This window comes from Corylus avellana, chromosome ca6 (assembly GCF_901000735.1).
Source record: "Corylus avellana chromosome ca6, CavTom2PMs-1.0".
NCBI classification, from domain to species: Eukaryota; Viridiplantae; Streptophyta; class Magnoliopsida; order Fagales; family Betulaceae; genus Corylus; species Corylus avellana.
Genome location: NC_081546.1, coordinates 28,393,445 through 28,412,694, shown reverse-complemented (window position 1 = coordinate 28,412,694; position 19,250 = coordinate 28,393,445). Strand labels below are relative to the sequence as shown.

The 19,250-nt window shown below is 32.8% G+C and overlaps 1 protein-coding gene across 3 annotated transcripts; it reads right to left on the bottom strand.

Annotated features, from left to right (window-relative positions):
* Window positions 1-12,072: 12,072 nt before the first annotated feature.
* LOC132185760 (RNA polymerase II C-terminal domain phosphatase-like 4) lies at window positions 12,073-18,653 on the bottom strand. 3 transcript variants are annotated; one of them, XM_059599536.1, is made up of 9 exons: window positions 18,528-18,653; window positions 18,320-18,452; window positions 17,613-17,701; window positions 16,154-16,269; window positions 15,658-15,838; window positions 14,394-14,683; window positions 13,361-13,546; window positions 13,235-13,273; window positions 12,073-12,657 (listed from the first exon to the last, which is right to left on the bottom strand). In XM_059599536.1, exons 2-9 carry the CDS (start codon window positions 18,448-18,450, stop codon window positions 12,346-12,348), a joined length of 1,344 nt encoding a protein of 447 aa, XP_059455519.1. In that variant the 5' UTR covers window positions 18,451-18,452; window positions 18,528-18,653; the 3' UTR covers window positions 12,073-12,345. The 3 variants fall into 3 exon arrangements, with proteins under 3 accessions (XP_059455519.1, XP_059455520.1, XP_059455521.1); XM_059599537.1 differs by lacking the exon at window positions 18,528-18,653 and having other exon boundaries at window positions 17,617-17,701; window positions 18,320-18,409; XM_059599538.1 differs by lacking the exon at window positions 18,528-18,653 and having other exon boundaries at window positions 17,617-17,739; window positions 18,320-18,408.
* Between the last annotated feature and the right edge of the window lie 597 nt (window positions 18,654-19,250).

The window sequence follows — 19,250 nt, the reverse complement described above, 5'->3', positions numbered from 1 at the left end:
GGTATCAGAGCCATAAGAGTTTCGGTCTCTTTGCTGCCTTGATGTACACCCTGCTCTTCTGAATCCCCTGAGTATAGTCTTGTTATTTTCCTCTTTCCTCTCTCCCAGTTTACCTTCTCTGTGTCGAGATCCTAGTTGTTAGACGGTAGTCCACCACCCCGTCACTAAAGCTCAAAAAAAAGCCCAATTTTAAAAAAGTGGTTAGCAGGCGGTTATCTATTTCACTAACCGCTAACTGGCGGTTAACCGCTACGCAGTTAGCGGTTGCAGTTAGTGAAATCTACTAACCGCCTTGACACCCCTAGCTTCAATTACAATTTGATTGTCTTTAAGGGGTAACTCAATCGGTTGGAGACTATGCCTTACGAACAGGTCATTAGTTCGAATCTTTTTTCCCTTCTTGTGTGGATATGTAAAAATAAAAAATAAAAAATTACAACTTTTTTTAAAGCGATACTCTTAATAATTTTTCTAAATTTTGACAAATAACATAAGAAAGAATCTATTAATTAACATCATGATGTAACGATGAGGCACTGCATGAGGTATGCCCTGACGTCTCACATTGAGTACTAGAAATAGCACATGTACATCATCTCATTTAAATGCACTAAAAAAATATAATAATCTGATGGTCCTACATTTTAAATCAATAAAAAATGACTATAGCTTCTACCAACAAACGGAAATTTAATTGCAATCCGTTGATAAAATTGCACGAGAGAGGACCACCTGCCTTGACAATTGTCTCCTCATGTCTAAATGACTTGAATACTACAATAAAATACAGATGAGTTGCAATAAATATTCTGAAATGAAGGCTTTAGACTTTTCTCAGAGGATCCTTTTCATTTTATTGTTAGAATTTAATGTTGTATGAAAATGAAGATATTCTTTTGCATTAGGAAAGTGACTGAACTTAGCAAGGGCCAATAATAGCAGTGAGACATTTCTTTCTTATTAAAAGAAAAAATTGACGCGACAAAAAGGAATTAATGAATTGCATATGCACTTTGTACTGGTTTGATTGAATGAATGATCTCAAGACATGATATATATATATATATATATAGCTCTAAAAAGAAATATACATATTATTTTGGGATAATTACATTTTCTTTCATCAACTATAACGCATTGTCATTTTGTCCTGTGAACTGACAATTCTACTGCCCGACCTTATCAAACTACTATTTTGTGCCTAAAATCTCCATTCCGTCAGTCAACCACGTTAAATTGGACGGAATATTCTCTTTTAGATGTTAAATCTTTTTAAAAGACAAAAATACCCCCCAAATAAAAAATTAAAACAAAAGATATAAATATATAAATTAATTAATTTTTTTTAAAATAGGGGGATTAGCCAACGAGCCACCCCCAAAGGTGGTCGGGGGTCGCGTGCAGCCAACCCCGGCCATCCTAGGGTGGCTCGCGTGCCACCCCTAGGCCATGGAGGTGGCCCATGGCCTATATGTATTACATCATCACTAATAGAATGATGATATATGTTATTCTTAATTTAAATAGAAAAAATAACTTTTATATTTTTAATTAATTTATGTATTTTTAATTAAGAATAATATATATCATCATTCTATTAGTGATGACGTGATACACTATTGGAATCCATCAAGTATTTTGACAGAATTTGATTACAGAGACTAAATTGTTATTTTGACATATTCCCGATAATCTCTAAATTATTATTATTATTATTTTTTATATCACACATATGGTTTTTAATTTAGGACAACCACATGGACTATTTTTCATTTATATATTCACTTTTTTTTTTTTTTTTAAATTAAATTATAAGTAGTTTTTAATTTTAATATATTTATATTTTTTGAAACTAGTACTAATACATTATATATATATATATATATATATATATCATGTCTTGAGATCATTCATTCAATAATCAAACCAGTACAAAGTGCATAGGCAATTCAAGTGTACGTGTACACAAGAGAAAAAAGAGAGCTTGTACCTCATTGATTCTAGCTCAGAGAAAAGATCATTGCCTCATTAATTCCTTTTTGTCGCGTCAATTTTTTCTTTTAATAAGAAAGAAATGTCTCATTGCCCCTTGCTAAGTTCAGTCACTTTCCTAATGCAATAGAATCTCTTCATTTTCATACAACATTAAATTCTAACAAGAAAATGAAAAAGGATCCTCTGAAAAAAGTCTAAAGCCTTCATTTCAGAATAATTATTGGAACTCATCTATATTCAGAATATATATATATATATGTGTGTGTGTTAAGCTTTTGCTTGAGTGACAAATATAGATGGAGATGACCCGGGGCACGTACGTTGGTATGTGTTGTTGCCGTTGATCTTGGTGAGCGTCTTAATTGCTGCGTAAGAAAAATTCTCAACCATGAAGACAATTGGGTTAAATTCATTTAAAAAAAAATAAATAAATAAAAAACAAGTTAAAACATATTCGTTTTTTACTTAGAACAAATAAAGATTTACTTATAAGTAACTTTCTCATAGTATGATCCTTCTACTTCTACACCATTATGCCCCGTGTATTGGGATTGTGCAGTCCTTAATTTGTTATTTATTTTTAAATATTTTCTTCATTTTTTTTTTTTTTTTTTTTTTTTAACTTTTAATATATGCACATCTATATAAAATCACGTGTCATATAACATAATCTTGAATTTAGAGTGCGTGTGTAATCTATTCTATAACAAAAGTGTCATTTAATCATATTAACGTGCGTATGAAAATAAATACTAAAAGAACATAAAGAAGTACGTAAGAAATAACTTTTACCAAAAGAAAACTTCGAGACAAGGAAGAACGAAGTGCTTCCTTTGTATTTTTACAATCTCTTGATGTTGGTGATGGCAAGGGTGATAGGTGGCCTAAATTGTTGAGAAAATAGAGAGATGATGATTTCGTGGAGTGAAACTCTAAAAAGTTAGTTTCACATTGAGTGGGTGGATTATAAAAGTGTTCATGAGTGCTAGGTTTTACATTAATTTTTTACTATGTGAGATTGAGCTTATAAACAATTTTTTAAAGCTCTAATTGCAATTTGATTAGATTTTTTTAGAGTGATAATGTAAATGTAGTTAACATTTTTCTTGACTTGTTACAAATGGTATCATAACAACCCTGTAAGACATTGTGACGATGAGTCATTGCATAACATGGGCCCTGACGTTTCACATTATTCATTTTAAAATAATAACGCATATATAACTAGTGCTTTCATCATTTCAATGTGTGTGATGGGATGAACACATCATGGGTGTTGAGTAGAAATAGCACATGTCCATCTCATTTAATAAATGCACAACAAAATATAATAATTTGATGGTTCTACATTTTTTTTTTTTAAAAAAAAGTAAAAAATGCCTTAGTTATTTCCTCCTCCCAAGAAATTCATAAAGAATGGAACGACCTCTCGCTCGGAGTTTATAGGACTCTCACCTATGGATTGAGATCCCCTCATATTTTTTAAAATATGAGATTCTAATATTTTAAAATTAGAGCCATCAATTTCATTTAACGGTCTAAACAAATGCAGAAGTTTATGTGTTACCGAGGTAATTAATTTTAGTTTTCAATAGTACAAATCTATTTGCCTCAGTAACACAAATTTTTGCATTTATTTAAACCATTACATAAAATGAATGGCTCGAATTTTAAAATATGAGAATCTCATATTTTAGAAAATATGAGAGGATCCCGTGAGAAGGGGAGCTTGTCTCTCTAAAAGTTCTAGAGAGAAGAAAAATATGGTCTCAAACTCTAAATGCCTTTGATTGATGCTTTTGGGGGCAATGAGCCCCATTCTTGCTTTCCCACTATGTACATGGTATAACTAAATTTAACTGAAAGTAATTTTTTTTTTTAGCAAAATAGTAGGCTGAGAAGACTAATTATAACTATCCTATCCGCTTGGAGCGGCACAGGAAGAGCTTAGATGGTAGGAACCACAAGCACTCTCTCAAGTTTGATTGAACTATAGCCTAACATAGCCCCATCAAGACATCAATAAGAACCAAGGTGGAACTGAAAGTAATTTAGATATAACTATTTTGTTGCTTTTATAGTTTTTGGTTTCATCATTAAATTGTTGTTTTATATCACTGCTTCACTTTTAGTCTTTACGCATATATGCATAAGTAACATTAGTGAGTTAAAAAAGAAATAGAACATAAATTCAATCGCATTTCTTGTGGTTATATTAGAATATATTCATCGCAACTTATCTATTCAGACTTCAAGGACACTATAAAATATAATATAAATTACTCTAATTGGGTTTAATTTAAATTCAAAGTATTTCACCCAAATCACCCCACAAGTGAAACAAAACTTTCATTTTTTTTTTCCACCACAAAATTTACTTTATTCTAGTATATAAAGAAATTATGATATTAGTTTTTGGATGGCTTAAAATTTTCATATCATATTTTAAGCTTCTATCAAAATGGAGGAGATTTGAAATGGAGACGATCCTTTTCCCTTTGGAAGAGAGTTTCTATTCAATATTACTGAAACTCATTAATTAAGGAGCATTTAATATCCAATTGAAGTGAAAACTATTCTTTTCAATTTTGTATTTGATTTTTTGTTAGGCAATTTGGTTCTAATAGATATCTAGACATCCAATTGGGACAATCGAACGATTGGACAACATGAAAAAGTTTGGTCCCCAAAGTATAGATTGTTGGATTCATGTCTGAAATTCCTCGTTCAATTTTTTTGGTCCAATGTTATAGGGAGTTTTTGCGGCAAAAACAAACCAGTTTTATGATTCTTTACTCAACAAGGAATTAAAATTGAAGATCTAATGGATCTGGGAACTCTTTAATTAGCGTAAGTATATTGGTCCAACATTTTTTATTCTCGGGTGGTTGCACAAAACCTTATGGTGATAGTTTCAGAGAGTTTTATTAGATATACAACAACTTTGTGGGTGTACTGCTAGCCAATTTATTTATTTATTTTATTTTTTTAAATGTGAATTTTTCAAAATTCATTGATAAAAGATCAAGAGCATAACAACTCTTACATCACAGAACTTTACAAAATATAGTCAAATGCTATGAAATTACAAAGTCATAGATACAATTAGGAAATTCATCCAATCAAATTCTATCTATGATATCAGTTTCTGCTAATCCATGTACAATTTCAGTTATGAAAGAGATCTGCTATGAAATTCAGAATTCATTGATAAAAGATCAAGAGCATAACAATTCTTACATCACAGAGCTTTATAAAACATAGTCAAATGCTATGAAATTACAAAGTCATAGATACAATTAGAAAAAATTTTCAATCAAATTCTATCTATGACATCAGTTTCTGCTAACCCATGTACAATTTAAGTTATGAAACAGATCTACTCCGAGCAGACTAGATCTAAGACATGTATGGGTAGCCCAAATTCCCAAAACTTATTTTCTGGTCGTGAGAGATAATCCCTATACCGATCTAATCCTCTTCGGTCCAAAGGTCAGGAATCAACTCACATCCTTGACCCAAAAGAGAGGACAAAAAGAACAAAAAATAAATCAAAGCAAAAAACTAAAAACAACAAAAACTCACCAGAAACAGCAGTGGAGAAGCACGGCATCGTAGACATCTCTGGGAAGACATGACTTGGCTCGTGAGATCCAAGCGTCGGCACGTGAGAAACGCGCTCCGGCATGCGAGACTCCATTGGTTGATCGACACAGAAGCAATAGAAAGTGGAGAAGCCAATCGGGACAAGGAGATCTGAGTATGAAGAACTAGATTTAGATTTAAAATAAAACCACCAAAACAGAGACCATAATAGACTATAGAGAAGATGCTGAGTAGGCGAGTACTACTATATATCAGGGGGAGGAAGAGGGAGAGGGAAAGCTAGGAAGGAAGCGGGGAGGTTTCTCTTCAATCTCCTTTCAACCTATACCTACTGATGTCTTCAAAGCTCTCCAAATTACTAAGATGAATGGATAGACATTGAAAGAAAGCAAAGAAACTTGCTTTTCGCAGAATTAAGTCTCAGTTTCGTTCTCATTGTATATATAGGCAAAGAGTTACAATTGTAATCAAGTTTAACAAACCCAAACTTGATACAAACTAGGAGAACTAATACAATACAAACAAGTAGAACAAATACAACTAGAACACTAAAAGGGAAGAGACTATAAGGATAATGCTAGAGAGTGATCTTTGAATCCAAAACGAACTCTGTTGGTTCCTTAACAAACATCACATGCATGCAATAAAGTGGATTTTGAAGTAATGTGATGAATGGAGATAAATAATTGATCTTGTGACCACTCTATAATTTATAAGCAAATTAAAATAAAATTACGAAGTAATTAAATTAAAACTAATAAAGAGATGGGTTAGGAATTTTTACGGAATTCAAAATCTTAGGGCTCTTGCATTTTTCTCTTCATGCAATCATCGAAACATTTTGAATATTCCGACTTAACATTACAACTATTTTTTCTCAACCTTCTGCTCACTTTCGTACACTCTCTGGCACATGCTATTCTTGCTTCTTTTAACTTCAAATTAGAGCTTTCTTTTTCCTTAGTAGTATTTTTTGAACCAGGATTTTGTCTTTCCTTGGGAGTATCTTTTCTCTTTGGACGATTTTCTCGATTTTTAGCATCATTATGTGGTGAGATGGAGATAATTGGAGGGGAATGCAGAAAAGGAGTGAGAGATGGGAGATGATTGAGAGAGAGGTAAGAAAATGAAGGGTTATTTGCTTGCACCACAGTTTGAACAAAGATGGCCAACACCAGTACACCACCATAATCATCAAAAGAAGTCTTTTCATTAACTTTTTAGCCATGGCACCCATCTCTCCTTTGAATTCTTTTTGTTGTTTGGAAGTCTTGTATTAAACCACGATTTATAGCATTTAAATTAACTACAATTTTCGTGGCCAATAGAAAATGTTGACTTGTAATTTTTTTTTTTTTGGTCTTTTGGTCTTGATTAAAGGCATGCAATTTATTTTTCTAGTAGTTCATTGAAAGGTAACGTCACGATCAATGAGCGTGAAAAGATAAATTTTAATTTTCTATTTTCTTTTTAATTTTTCAAGAAAGGATATAGGAAATACAAATGTTCTCTCTCCAAGAGTGTTGTGAGTGTACTTGTGAGTGTTGAGTCTCACATTGAGAAAAATATAAAGAAAAAGAGTAGTTGATATATTTAAGTTAGGTCCAATATTAATAGCTTGGAAAAGGATTATCTCCATTTGAAATCCTCTTATTTTCTCCCTTCAAAATGCACTAAATGGAAGAAATGGAGGAGATGAATATATAGGCTTTTGGGACACACATTACTAGTGGCATTTAAATATGTATATTAATGTTCGTGAGAGACACCAAGGGAGTCAAACTGAGTAAACTAGTATATCTACTTAGAGCATTCCCAATGGAAGAGCCAAATATTATTTTTATCTAAAATACCTCTTCAAATGTTTAAGAAATCCCTTACATTGGATTAGCCAAAAAAAAAATGTAAAATAGATATTTGATTGGAAGAGCCAAAAGAAAAGCTAAATGTAGCAGCACTTTTCAAATGAGCTATTTTATTTTTCATTGTTTCTCTCACCTGTTTTCTCTTTTTCTCAAATCTTTTCTTACTTTTTCTCTGTATGTTCTATTTTTCCCAATTTTTTTTTTTTTTTTTTTTTTTCCTCTCACATGTTCTCTTCTTCTCAAAATTTTTCTTACTTTTAATAATATTTTAATAGAATAGATAGAAATATAGCTAATCGGATGTAGAGACATTTAAAAATGGCTTAGCTAAACTAAATAAAAGTGAGTTTTGAGAAGCCATTTTACATAAAAATATGGCTCCTCCATTGAAAATGCTCTAAGAGCACTATACATTGAGCAACATGAGTAATATAAAAGAACACATTGAGCAACATGAGTCACAACCATGCTTTGAAAACATTAAAGGACACGATAGAATAGTCAAAGTTAAATATGAAATATATATTTAAGAATTTTGAATCAATACCAAATATTTTTATTGGTCACGCCAAAACAATAAGCCATTCTTTTGACATAAATATTAAAAAACAAGTTTTGACCCCAAACAACACCTAGAGGTGGGTGAATATGTATCATGTGGTACCAATTAAAAATCGGTTATTGTTATTGGTCATGCCATAACAAGAAGCCATTCTTTTGGCATAAATATTGAAAAACAAGTTTTGACCCCAAACAACACCCACATGCAGGTGGGTGAATAGGTATTATGCAGTAACAATAACGTACCAATTAAAAATTATGCAGCCCAATAAACAGTCTATCAAGGCATAGAAAATATACTCAAAGTGATTACACAATTAACAAGCAATTTTTGTTGACGAAGCAATTTGCAACAAAAGAATCCTAACCCTGTCACCACCGGTTCTCAAAGCACAGTGCCCTAGTAACGTAATTGTAAGGTCCCCTGAGTTAAATCAATCGACTTTGATCAACTTAGGGTGTCAGTACTGTCAATTTCGTCCATACCAATTAACTAATAACTGACCGGTGGAGTTGTCTTAAAGTTACTTATCGACTCAGGGCTTACGAACCATAATTGACCTCTCCAACTAACAAAGATGCATGGCAAACATAGTGATGGATTAATATTACATTCACGCAAGCGTCCTTTAGTAGTTGCGCTTCCATCCTAGTATTGGTTGCATGAAAGCCACAGTAAAAGTGGCCATACATACATCTTAATCAAAACTCTCTTCTTCTTTTTTTTCTTTTTTTTTTTTAAAAAAAAAAAAAAAAAAAAAAAAATTATTTTTCAAATTTAAGCTAATCTCTCGCATGAAGGAGAAACTTTTAGGGACTTTCATGTTAGTGAGTGCTAACAGAAGAGTTATAATTTTGTTTATAAATTTATCAATTTCAGTGGCATGCATTGATTATCAACTTCACTATATATAGTTTGGATGCTTCTTTATGTTAATGATGTGAGATTCCTTGTTGCCATGTTACTAGCTAGAGAAAATTACTTGCTGCAAATTCTGGTGTGTTTAGACTGTTAGATTAATTAGTGGATCATGAATTGTCAGTTTTATGCTTGTTCTATTAAAACATAATAATACGTTTTATTTATTAAAAGGTGTAAAAAAAAAAAAAAAAGGTTATACTAGAATTCCAGCATAACCAATTTATTTATTTTTTTATTAAAGCCATTTTCGATGTATTTTGAAAAACACCGAAAAATTTAAACCTTTCTACACTTACATGTGCGGGAAAAATGGTGGCGTACATTATTATTATTATTATTAAAAAAATTTGTACAATTATCAATATTAATATTCAAGCCTGTAAATTTGCCGTCATTTTGTACACCGGCATATATAAACAAATACTGATAGAATATAAAGTAATGGTGTATACCTATCGTCGAAAACTTTGCCGGCCGGCGTCTAACTATATATACACTCTTGTCTAAAAAAGGCCGCCGATTTATTGGCATTTTTTTTTTTTTTTTCACATTTCTCCTGCCAGTGGCGGAGATAGAAAATCTTTTGAATTTTTTTCTTTTTTAGAAGTATACCCACCATAGAGTAAATACAAACGAAAAATAACTAATAACTCCTCTCATTTCTTTTGCCATAGGTTCTTCCTCGATCTGTCTTCATTTAAAAAAAAAAAATAAATAAAAAAAATAAACTTATTATTCCTCTTTCTTTTGTCAACATATATAATATGCATCTCCCACACTAACAAATGTCAACTTAGACATGGCCATATTGCATAAGTAACATGACGTAACGGAAGACTAAGGTCATTAATTAAAGAGCAACGTCTTTGATTCTACAAAGAGAAGTGTCTTCGTCTTCTACCCCAAGAGATAAAACAAGCTTGCAGGCTAAAAGATAGATAAAACTCTGCAGAGTATTTGAGAAAAAATTCTCTTTTGATAATAATTCAACTGATTTTACATAATAAGTTATAACCTATTTATCGAAGAGAAATACTTGTAGAGGAAGTAAATATAATCCTAGTAGTAATAGTAAACATAATCCTAATAATGAAAAGAAAATAATTAAAGTAAATCTAACCCTATTAAGGAAAGGAAATAAAATTCTAATTAATAAAATAAAAATAAAATCCTAAATAAAATTGACAATTAGCGGGAATCGTTATAATCTTTCATTTTGCATTCCATTGTCTGAGAATAGATAAAATTCTGATCAAATGGCGCTGATTCAATATTATTTTTGATATTTTTTTAATTTTTCGTTTTTACCAAAAATATAGGTAAATATCATCCTATATCATAACATTAGTGAGTTAAAAAGAAATAGAACACAAATTCAATTGCATTACTTGTGGTTATATAAGAATATATTGATCTCCATATTTATTCAGAGTTCAAGGACACTGTAAAATATAACATAAATTGCTCTAATTAGGTTTATGTAAATTAAGTATTTCACCCAAATCACCTCATAAGTGAATCAAAAAACTTTCATTGTTCTATTAGAGGATAAACCTTTTTTTTTTTTTTTTTTTTTCAGTACAAAAATTGCTTTATTCTAGTATAGAAAGAAATTATGATAGGACATCACTGCAAAGGAGTTTCTGTTTAATATTACTGAAACTCATTAATTAAGGAGCATGTAATATCCAATTGAAGTGAAAAATATATGTTCTTTTCAATTTTGTATTTGATTTTATGTACGTTAGAACTACTAACATAATATATATATATATATATATATATATATATATATATATATAATTCCAATATGAGATGGATCGATTTAGAGAAGTAGGCAAATTTGGTTCTAATAGATATCTAGACATCCAATTGGAACAATCAGAAATTTTTACCCAATCAATATCTTAGGGCTCGTGCATTTTTCTCTTCATGCAGTCTTGGAAACATTCTGTATATTCCGACTTAACCGAGGGGAAATTACGGTTATTTTTTCTCGTCCTTGCTGTCTTTTTGGTGCACTCTTTCCTACATGCTGCTTTTGCTGCTTCTAAATTCTAATTTTAAATTAGTGCTTTCTTTTTCCTAACCAGAAGTTTGTTCTTCCTTGGGAGTACTTATTGAATGAGGATCTTCTTTTTCCTTGGGACTATTTTTTTCTCTTTGAACGATTGTGTTGATGTTTAGCATCATTATGTGGATAGAGGGAGATAATTGGAGGAGTAAGAGAGGAGGGATGATTGAGAGATAGATCCGGAAAATGAATGGTTTTCTGCTTGCACCGTAGCTTGAACACGATGGCCAACACCACCACCATCATCCTCGGAAGTCTTTTCATTAACTTTTTAGCCAGGGCACCTATTTTTTCTTTATATTTTCAAGAAAGAATATATAAAATGCGGATGTAGTCTCTTCAATAAGAATAATATAAAATAACACATCGAGAAACATGAGTCACAACTATGCTTTAAAAACATTAAAGGACACCATTAAATGGTCAAAGTTAAATATGACATAGATATCGAAGAAATCGCACTTTAACCTTTAAAATCACAGTTTAGTCTTTAAAATTATATATTTTTTTTAAAAAAAACATACTTATCTGCGCTTTAATTTTTTTAAAATACAATCTTAAACAATTAATTTTCTGTTATTTGGTTTAAAATCACACTTTTTGTCTATGAACTTATCCTTAAAAAACGATACAACAGCATAACATAAATCTTAAAATTCAATTGAAACTACGTATATGTCGTTCATTTAGATTTTTTTCAATTTCAACCCAACATAAATTAAAAGAGAAAAAACTAAAGGGAAGTTTAAATTTTAAGTGCCAATGTTAATTGGGAGCTTGGACTATTCAACAAGGGAAATGAACAAGAGAGACACCCAATTAGGGAGAAAAGAAAGAACACAAATTTAAAAATTCTAAAAAAATTAGAAAAGCAAAAACTGCTGGGAGCAACCATCCTGCATCCATAGAAAAATAGCTAGGAGCATCACAAAACCACAACCCACTATATATTTAAAAAGAAAAAACTAAAAATTAATTAAAGAACACGAAGATAAATAAAAGATCATCCAATTCCAAACAAGAAAATAACAATTTAAGGCCTGTGTGTGTTACTTCAAATCTCTCTAAAAAGGCATCTAGAAAATTTATATACAAAAAAATAGATCAGGATCCAACAGAGTGTCCAAACAATTAGTCCACTGATTAGTTTTTTTTCAACCTATTAGGTGATTGAAAATCATCCAACCCCAATCCACCTTTTCTATGAAACATAATTAACCATTCAAAGGTCTAAAAGAAAATGGTAGGTTTAGATCCTCTTTGGTCTACACTGCTGGAGAGCATCACCACCAAGAGTTAGCATTGACATACAAAGGTGTTAGTTATTGGCTCTTTGTTTGGTTGACAGGAAAGTTCTCTTCAGGTTGCTTTTGCCACAGATAATTTGCAGCTTCTAGCCACCCTGTATGGACCAAAAACTTGTTCTGTTTCACTGCCCAACGAGATTTCTCTGTTGCACCATCTGTAGAGACCACATGCGTCACTGATGAATCGAGCTCCGTTGCACAAGTAGCTCCCAAATTCTCTGCCATCCTCCAGAGATGGTGATTATCTGCCGGGAATTTTGTGGGAAACACGCGGCTAAAGACGATTTTACACCCCTTCAGGGTTTCTTTCCTAATTGTTTTCAGAACCTGCAGAAAATGACATACAGAAAAGTTTACCAGGATGAATTAATGGGAAGGCATTCAACAATTATTACTTAAGTTAACATACAGCAGTTAAAAATTGATTCATGGTTACAAAAAGGAACTATGGTGTCCATTCAATACTTAGAACCCTGACCAGGCCACCTTATTTAATGTTTTCTGAGAATGGATCTTCACTACCAATCTGACACAAAAGCAGGATGTGTAACTTTCAGACTAGTAGTATTCAGTAGGCCAGACCCCATGCCAGATTAGGCGGAACCCAACCAGAAGCAGAAAGGGAGAGATGATAGTGGAAATTAAGAATTTTACAAAGATGCAAGACACTAAATAAGCCAGGTTTAATATATTAACCAAAAAAAAAAAACATTTATTGCACAGTTTTTTCAACCCATAATATCGGAAACAATTGAAATCATCCTTGTCACAGGAATGTTAAGACTACAAATATGTATAGGCGCTTGCCACTGGGGACCAGGTCTGGACAACAAAAGTAGAACACTTGGAACAAAGCGTAGAATAAATATTTTAGTCATGTTTCAGTTGTCAAGAAGAGCATTACCTCCCTAACATCTCTGTCAACAAGATTATCCTCAAGTACCTGCAAGAAGGTTCCCCTACATTAGAATTTATCACACAACAAACTATATTAACTATTATCAATTGAGCGGAACGAAGAGGGACATACATCAAAAAACATATTGTGGATTTGCTTAAGAACTTTAAGAATAGTAGCAAGTGCTCCGTCAGTCTCACTCTCATCACTCTTCAACTCAGAAAGAGATTTACAACTGAAGCCAAATTGGTGGCAACTTGAAGCAAAGAAGTGATATCTTTCCATCAATATCAAATTGTCCTTGTGCTTCGTCCATGCCTACAATAATGCATTAAACATTTATATCTAGATTATGGTAGAAGGATGATTCTAGCAAACAAAAACCTATAAAGATAAATTGGTGGTTCAAGGCAACAGAAATGATACCCAGTGAATCAAAGCAAACACTGGGTATCATTTCCTATTCAGCCTATCTTTTAAGCAAGAAAGAGTGCAGATATAAAAGAATGAAGCACAGACAAGCTGGTAGTAGGAAATACTTCATTAAATTTCCCTTTTAGCTCCATTTGTGGCAAATAATTTCTTTACAGCGAGGGCCATTAACAGCCTCAGACAGACTCTAAGGGTATACAAAGTCCTTCTATATACACCAGGAGAAACTGCATATTCTGCATATCCTTTCAATCCTGACTACTAAATCTTTCTGGTTTGATTTCAGTAGCTCCTAGTGTAAAACAAAGTTGGCATATTGAGGTTGATTTTCTGAACTCCAGGACACTGTCAAGGCATTTTACTGCAGACCTCTTAAACTAAAATCATACTACCTCATCGAGGTAGAAATACCACTGTTCGGTTCCCTAATTTCTATAATCTGAATTAGGCCCAATAAAAGGGAAAAGACTACTCCCCATCCTCAGAAGAAAAGACAATTTGTTCCATTTTGGATACATATATATATGAAAAGATAGGTTTATTTGTACCTATTCAACAATAATTTATTAATTTCCTGTTGCCCATCATAAGGATTTTTTTAAAAAAAAAAAAAAAAAAAAAAAAAAAAAATTACTTCAGGTCTGGTTAGCACATCTAACAAGTATTATCAGATTAACATTAAAATACACTGGTTAAGCAAATATAAAGGTTAGCTGAATGCAAATGTACCTACATTTTCTGTATCATCAAGAATCAGAACTGCACTTTCTTGCCCCAGCACGACATCAAGACCCTTTTGATGTCTATGGGTGCCATCATCTCGTGAAATCACTCTATCACTGAAGTACTCTCTTTGAGGATCAAGCAGCTTAGCCATTTCCAATGCATAGGCCCGATCACCCATTGTATAAATATACATCTCAAACATCTCACTTGCTTCTTTTAAAAACGTGCGAACAAAGGGCCTTAACTTGGTCATCATATGCATAAAATCCAGCATGAAGAGGCTGCCTTTTGAGACATCTATCCATTTCATAATTTTTCAACACAATAAGGCAACAAGTACATATAGTCACTAAAGTGTGAAGAATGTCAAAGAAAACTAACTGGTGCAACAAAATCAAAAGTATTAGATGATAATTTACAAAAATTATCACTCATCTTCTGTGCCAGCAGCAGATTGGGATAGAGCAAAAGCCGACTCATAACCAATCGAAATTAATAAGGGACTCTATTTAGTTTGCAAGGTCCAATGGGGACAGGGATGCAAACAGTAAGATTGGCATTATTCTTAAATAATTTCCTTTAATATGATAGGTTCTGAATATTCCACATTACTACCATGTAACCCATGCAAAATAAATCCCATGATACAAATTTTGCCTGACAACTACCAAACCATCATATCTGCAGTTCACGAAAAAAATATTTCATTGTGAAATTACATTAAAAGGCTGTATTAAAACTCGCCATAAGCACATCATATAAATTCTGCCAGTCTTCTTGTAGAGAGAGAGAGAGAGAAAGCCAAACCCCAGCCACACAAAGCCTAGCTTTAATTAGAAGCCACAACATTCTGCTGGCAAATCAAAAACTTCCCTCAGCACATTCCACAAAACTTCCAGGTTATGGTGATAAAACAACATAAGACTGCATAAGCTTGTCTCAAGCACAAGAAGCTAATTGCATCCTTTCAATTTCTTTCAACAATTTTACCTTTCTATTGAAATCAGAATATCCCATTGACAAATTGAAAGCACTCAAAATATAGCACAAAAATTTCCATCAACAGACCCAGAACAGTTCACAATAATTCATGTCAACTTCTAAAAGTTTTGGTTGCTTTAATCATGATGATGTTACAATAGCATTAGCCTAACTAAATAGTGTTAATCAGACAAAAAAGAAAAGAAGCAATCTCACCAAGACATCTGAAACCAATAATATCTGCAATGCTAATTACACTACCAAATCATAATAACATAAAACAGAACTACCTTTCAGAGAATCTGTTTGGGCCTTTAAATATTCCTCTTCGGACGTCATATGCATAAGTTGAGTAGAATTTAGCAGCGTATGATCTAGATCAAGAACCAAGCAAAGCTTCTTATGGCGTAACAAATTCTTCATGTCTGTGTTTCTCAGTCTGGTGATTTCATCATTCTGAAGCCTTAGTCCCTGCAAATACAGATGTTACAGAGGCCTAAACCAAATTGCATTTGAGACCAATAAGCATCAGTATACTTAATTAGGCACGCTTACTCTTGTATGTTTGGAAATGGACTTGATAAGTTCTAAGTTGGTCTAAATCTCTCCAGTTCTAATTACAATATTGCTTCATATAAGGGGATGGGTAATTTGTGAAATGAAAGGTCACAGCTGATGCCTCAATATATGAAGTTTCAAAAGTATTACAAATATTCTCTTTCAATATCCAGCAAAGATAACTGAAAACTCGAAATTCAGCCAATCAGTCATCTTGAAGAAGTATACCTTGTGAATATACCCAAATGTAACACCAGATTCCTCAGCCAACCTTTGCCCACAAAGTATACACATGTCTCCAAAAGAACCAGGATGTGTACATAGATCCTTCTCTACGGATGCTTCTGCAAAAGATAACACATTACATATAATTCAAATGAGTCAAAATAGCACAAATCTAAATGAAACTAAAACTCAGCAATGCTCATCCAGTTTTCTCATTCTCTCAGAAAGTGTTTCAAATAATACAGAGAGAGAGAAAGAGAGATAGAGCTAGATGAATATGGGAGAGTGACTGCTATGCAGGTTTGCATCAGGAACCTTTTCTTCCTCCAATTTTATATACAAACGTACGGTCCATCTTTGTTTCAATGTAACCAAGAGTATGAACTTCTAGCTATAAATCATGACCACGTAAAGACTTCTTATATCTTAACAGTGTGTATAGACATACAGTCACACAAATGAATGGCCACAGTGGAGATACTTGGGGGCACTCCTTACAAAACTTTTAACAATACTGCAGTCCATGCAATAAACTTGTGACCATTTTTAAACCCCCTCCCCCTTTCCCAACCAAATTTTCCCAAACCTAGAAAATGGATCAATTTGACACTTTGCAGAATATTGTGGTTTTCCTATCAAATACAAAACAGAAACAACTTATCTCCTCAAAAGAAATCTAATTTCTTTTCTCCAGAAGAGGAGGGGATGATATTCTCACTCTCTCTCACACACCAATTTGGGGCAATTGCCCCTATTGTCAGGCTTCATAAAATATTTCAGGCACTGCACCTGCAAACACACACTCTCTCTCTCTCTCTCACACACACACACACACAATCTATATAGATTGATAGATAGATAGATAGATCAATATATATGTAAATTTACTTATAAAAAAATGTGCACATGTATATGTAACAGTGTGTGTGTACACATACACTGATATATACATGTGACAGCAGCTTTATATAAGTAAATTTAAAAGGAAGGGGACATCAATCAAGTACACACGTAGTATATGCATACAATACATGTGTGTGAGTACATATGAATGTATGTATGTATAGTATGTAAATACATCCATATGCATGTCTATATGTATGATAATGTTTTCTTTTTACGAGAATATTTGAATATTGAAAAGAAAATCTCCAAGCATTAGAGAATTTGTAGTGAGTTGAATGGCCTCAAACCACTTTTCTAGAAGTAAAGCTCATTAGTAATAGCAGTTCTATTCAGGCTTTAAAAATATGTCAATCAAACAGATTTGCTTAAGATTTATCTGTATGTGCTCCAGCAAAGGAGTGCCTTCAAAAATAAAATTGTTACTTTGGTCTAACAAAAGTTACCAAATGAGCAGTTGATAAGTTGGTCTTGTGCTGTGTATCCCAAGATTTGCCTAGGTGGGTGTTCACAAAATTTGTTAGCCACTGAACCATCCAACTAAATCAGAAGAATTTACCTACGGTTTGTTTTAGGGATGATGTTTGTGAAGTTGACCCCTGAACTTCCTCTACGTTTTCCGACTTCTCCACCTTGCATCTCTTTATCCTGCAAGTTAATGCATAGGGTTTCAGTTCAAAAATGAACTGTAGCTGACCAGTGAGAATCACAAAATACAAAATCAGAGAATCCGAAAAATGGGTCTCTACTAAAACAAAGGGTCTGTTTGGAAGTGTGGTTTCAATATCTGCGACTTTAAAAATTGCGTTTTTGAAATCGCTACTTTTTAAAATCGTAAAGGAGTTTGGTAAAACATGTTAAAAAATACTTTTTTTTATCAAATATTTGATATGCGAAATCGTGAATCGCTTTTTCAAATAAGCACCCCCTAACCACCTTACGTTTTGTGATATCTTTTAAAAATCGCAATTCCAAACGCACCTTAAGTCTCTCATCCAAAAAATTTCAGAAGGTCAGCTAAAATGGGTTCTCATACAAAAACTATGTGTAAAACAATGCAAGATATCAAACAAATATTACAATTTTTATCTAAATAACCATACAAAACTAAGAAAACTAAAATTTATACAACTAGTTATTTCAAAATACAATTTCGAATCAATAATCTAAGATAAGTTCCCAACAGACCCACAATAGCTTAACGCATAGTTAGAGAACCCATAAGGAGAAAAAGCCTAAAAGTGTTTTAAAAAAAAAAAACCGCACCTTTGGGTTTCGAGGTCGTCATTGGCATCTTCAGCTTCTTCGGAGGAACCGGAATCCAGTGACGCATCGAGATACGCTGCAAAGTCGTCACTGCTCGATGAGTGAACTGGCGATTCGGTCACGAGGCTCATCTCTGCATATATTAACGCAATTGAAGTCGAGCTCTGAAATTGAAAATTAAATTTCAATTCCAACGAAAATAGATTACCTTGTTGACTGGAAATTGTTGCAGCAGCTGCCACTTTCAGTTTCCTTTGTCCCCCCCCCCTCTCTCTCTCTCTCTCTCTCCCTCTCTCGGGGTTTTCAAGTTGAAATTTTTGAGATGTAATAGTGGGATTTGGGAGGCCCAATTAAACTTGTTTTTTCTTATAATTTAGGTTAAAATTCTTTTTAGTAATACCATGCATAATCATTTTATCTCGCTTTTATTCTGCTTAGTACTAATTCTTTGATTTTTTTTTTATTTTTTTTTCCAGAATAATAATGACTGATTAGACGTGACATGTCAATAAAGTTGAATAAAAATATAATTTTTAACATTTTCTTAACTCATTATATATTTATTTTTAGCCGACAAGTTGTGCATCATTGTTACATGAAATTGGAATCAAAGTTGAGGGTATTACAATTTTTATCACAATCTCAAACTAGAATTATTATTAGTTGAATGAAGAATTAAGATCTCATACAATTGAAGTAGGTAATTAAGGCACTCTAGAGGGGGCTTATTTGGGCCAGATGAGCCTCACAGTCGCAATCCCTTCTCTATGGGTTACCTGAATTGTGGCGCAAGATCTTTATCTCAAAGGCAAATGGAATTGAATTCATGAGCTTTTTTGGTGGGTTAAATCCGTTGACCCTCTCGTGGTTTAACAACTTTATTTTTTTCACCGAAATTTTAATTTGTATCATAGATAATATCTTGCTTATG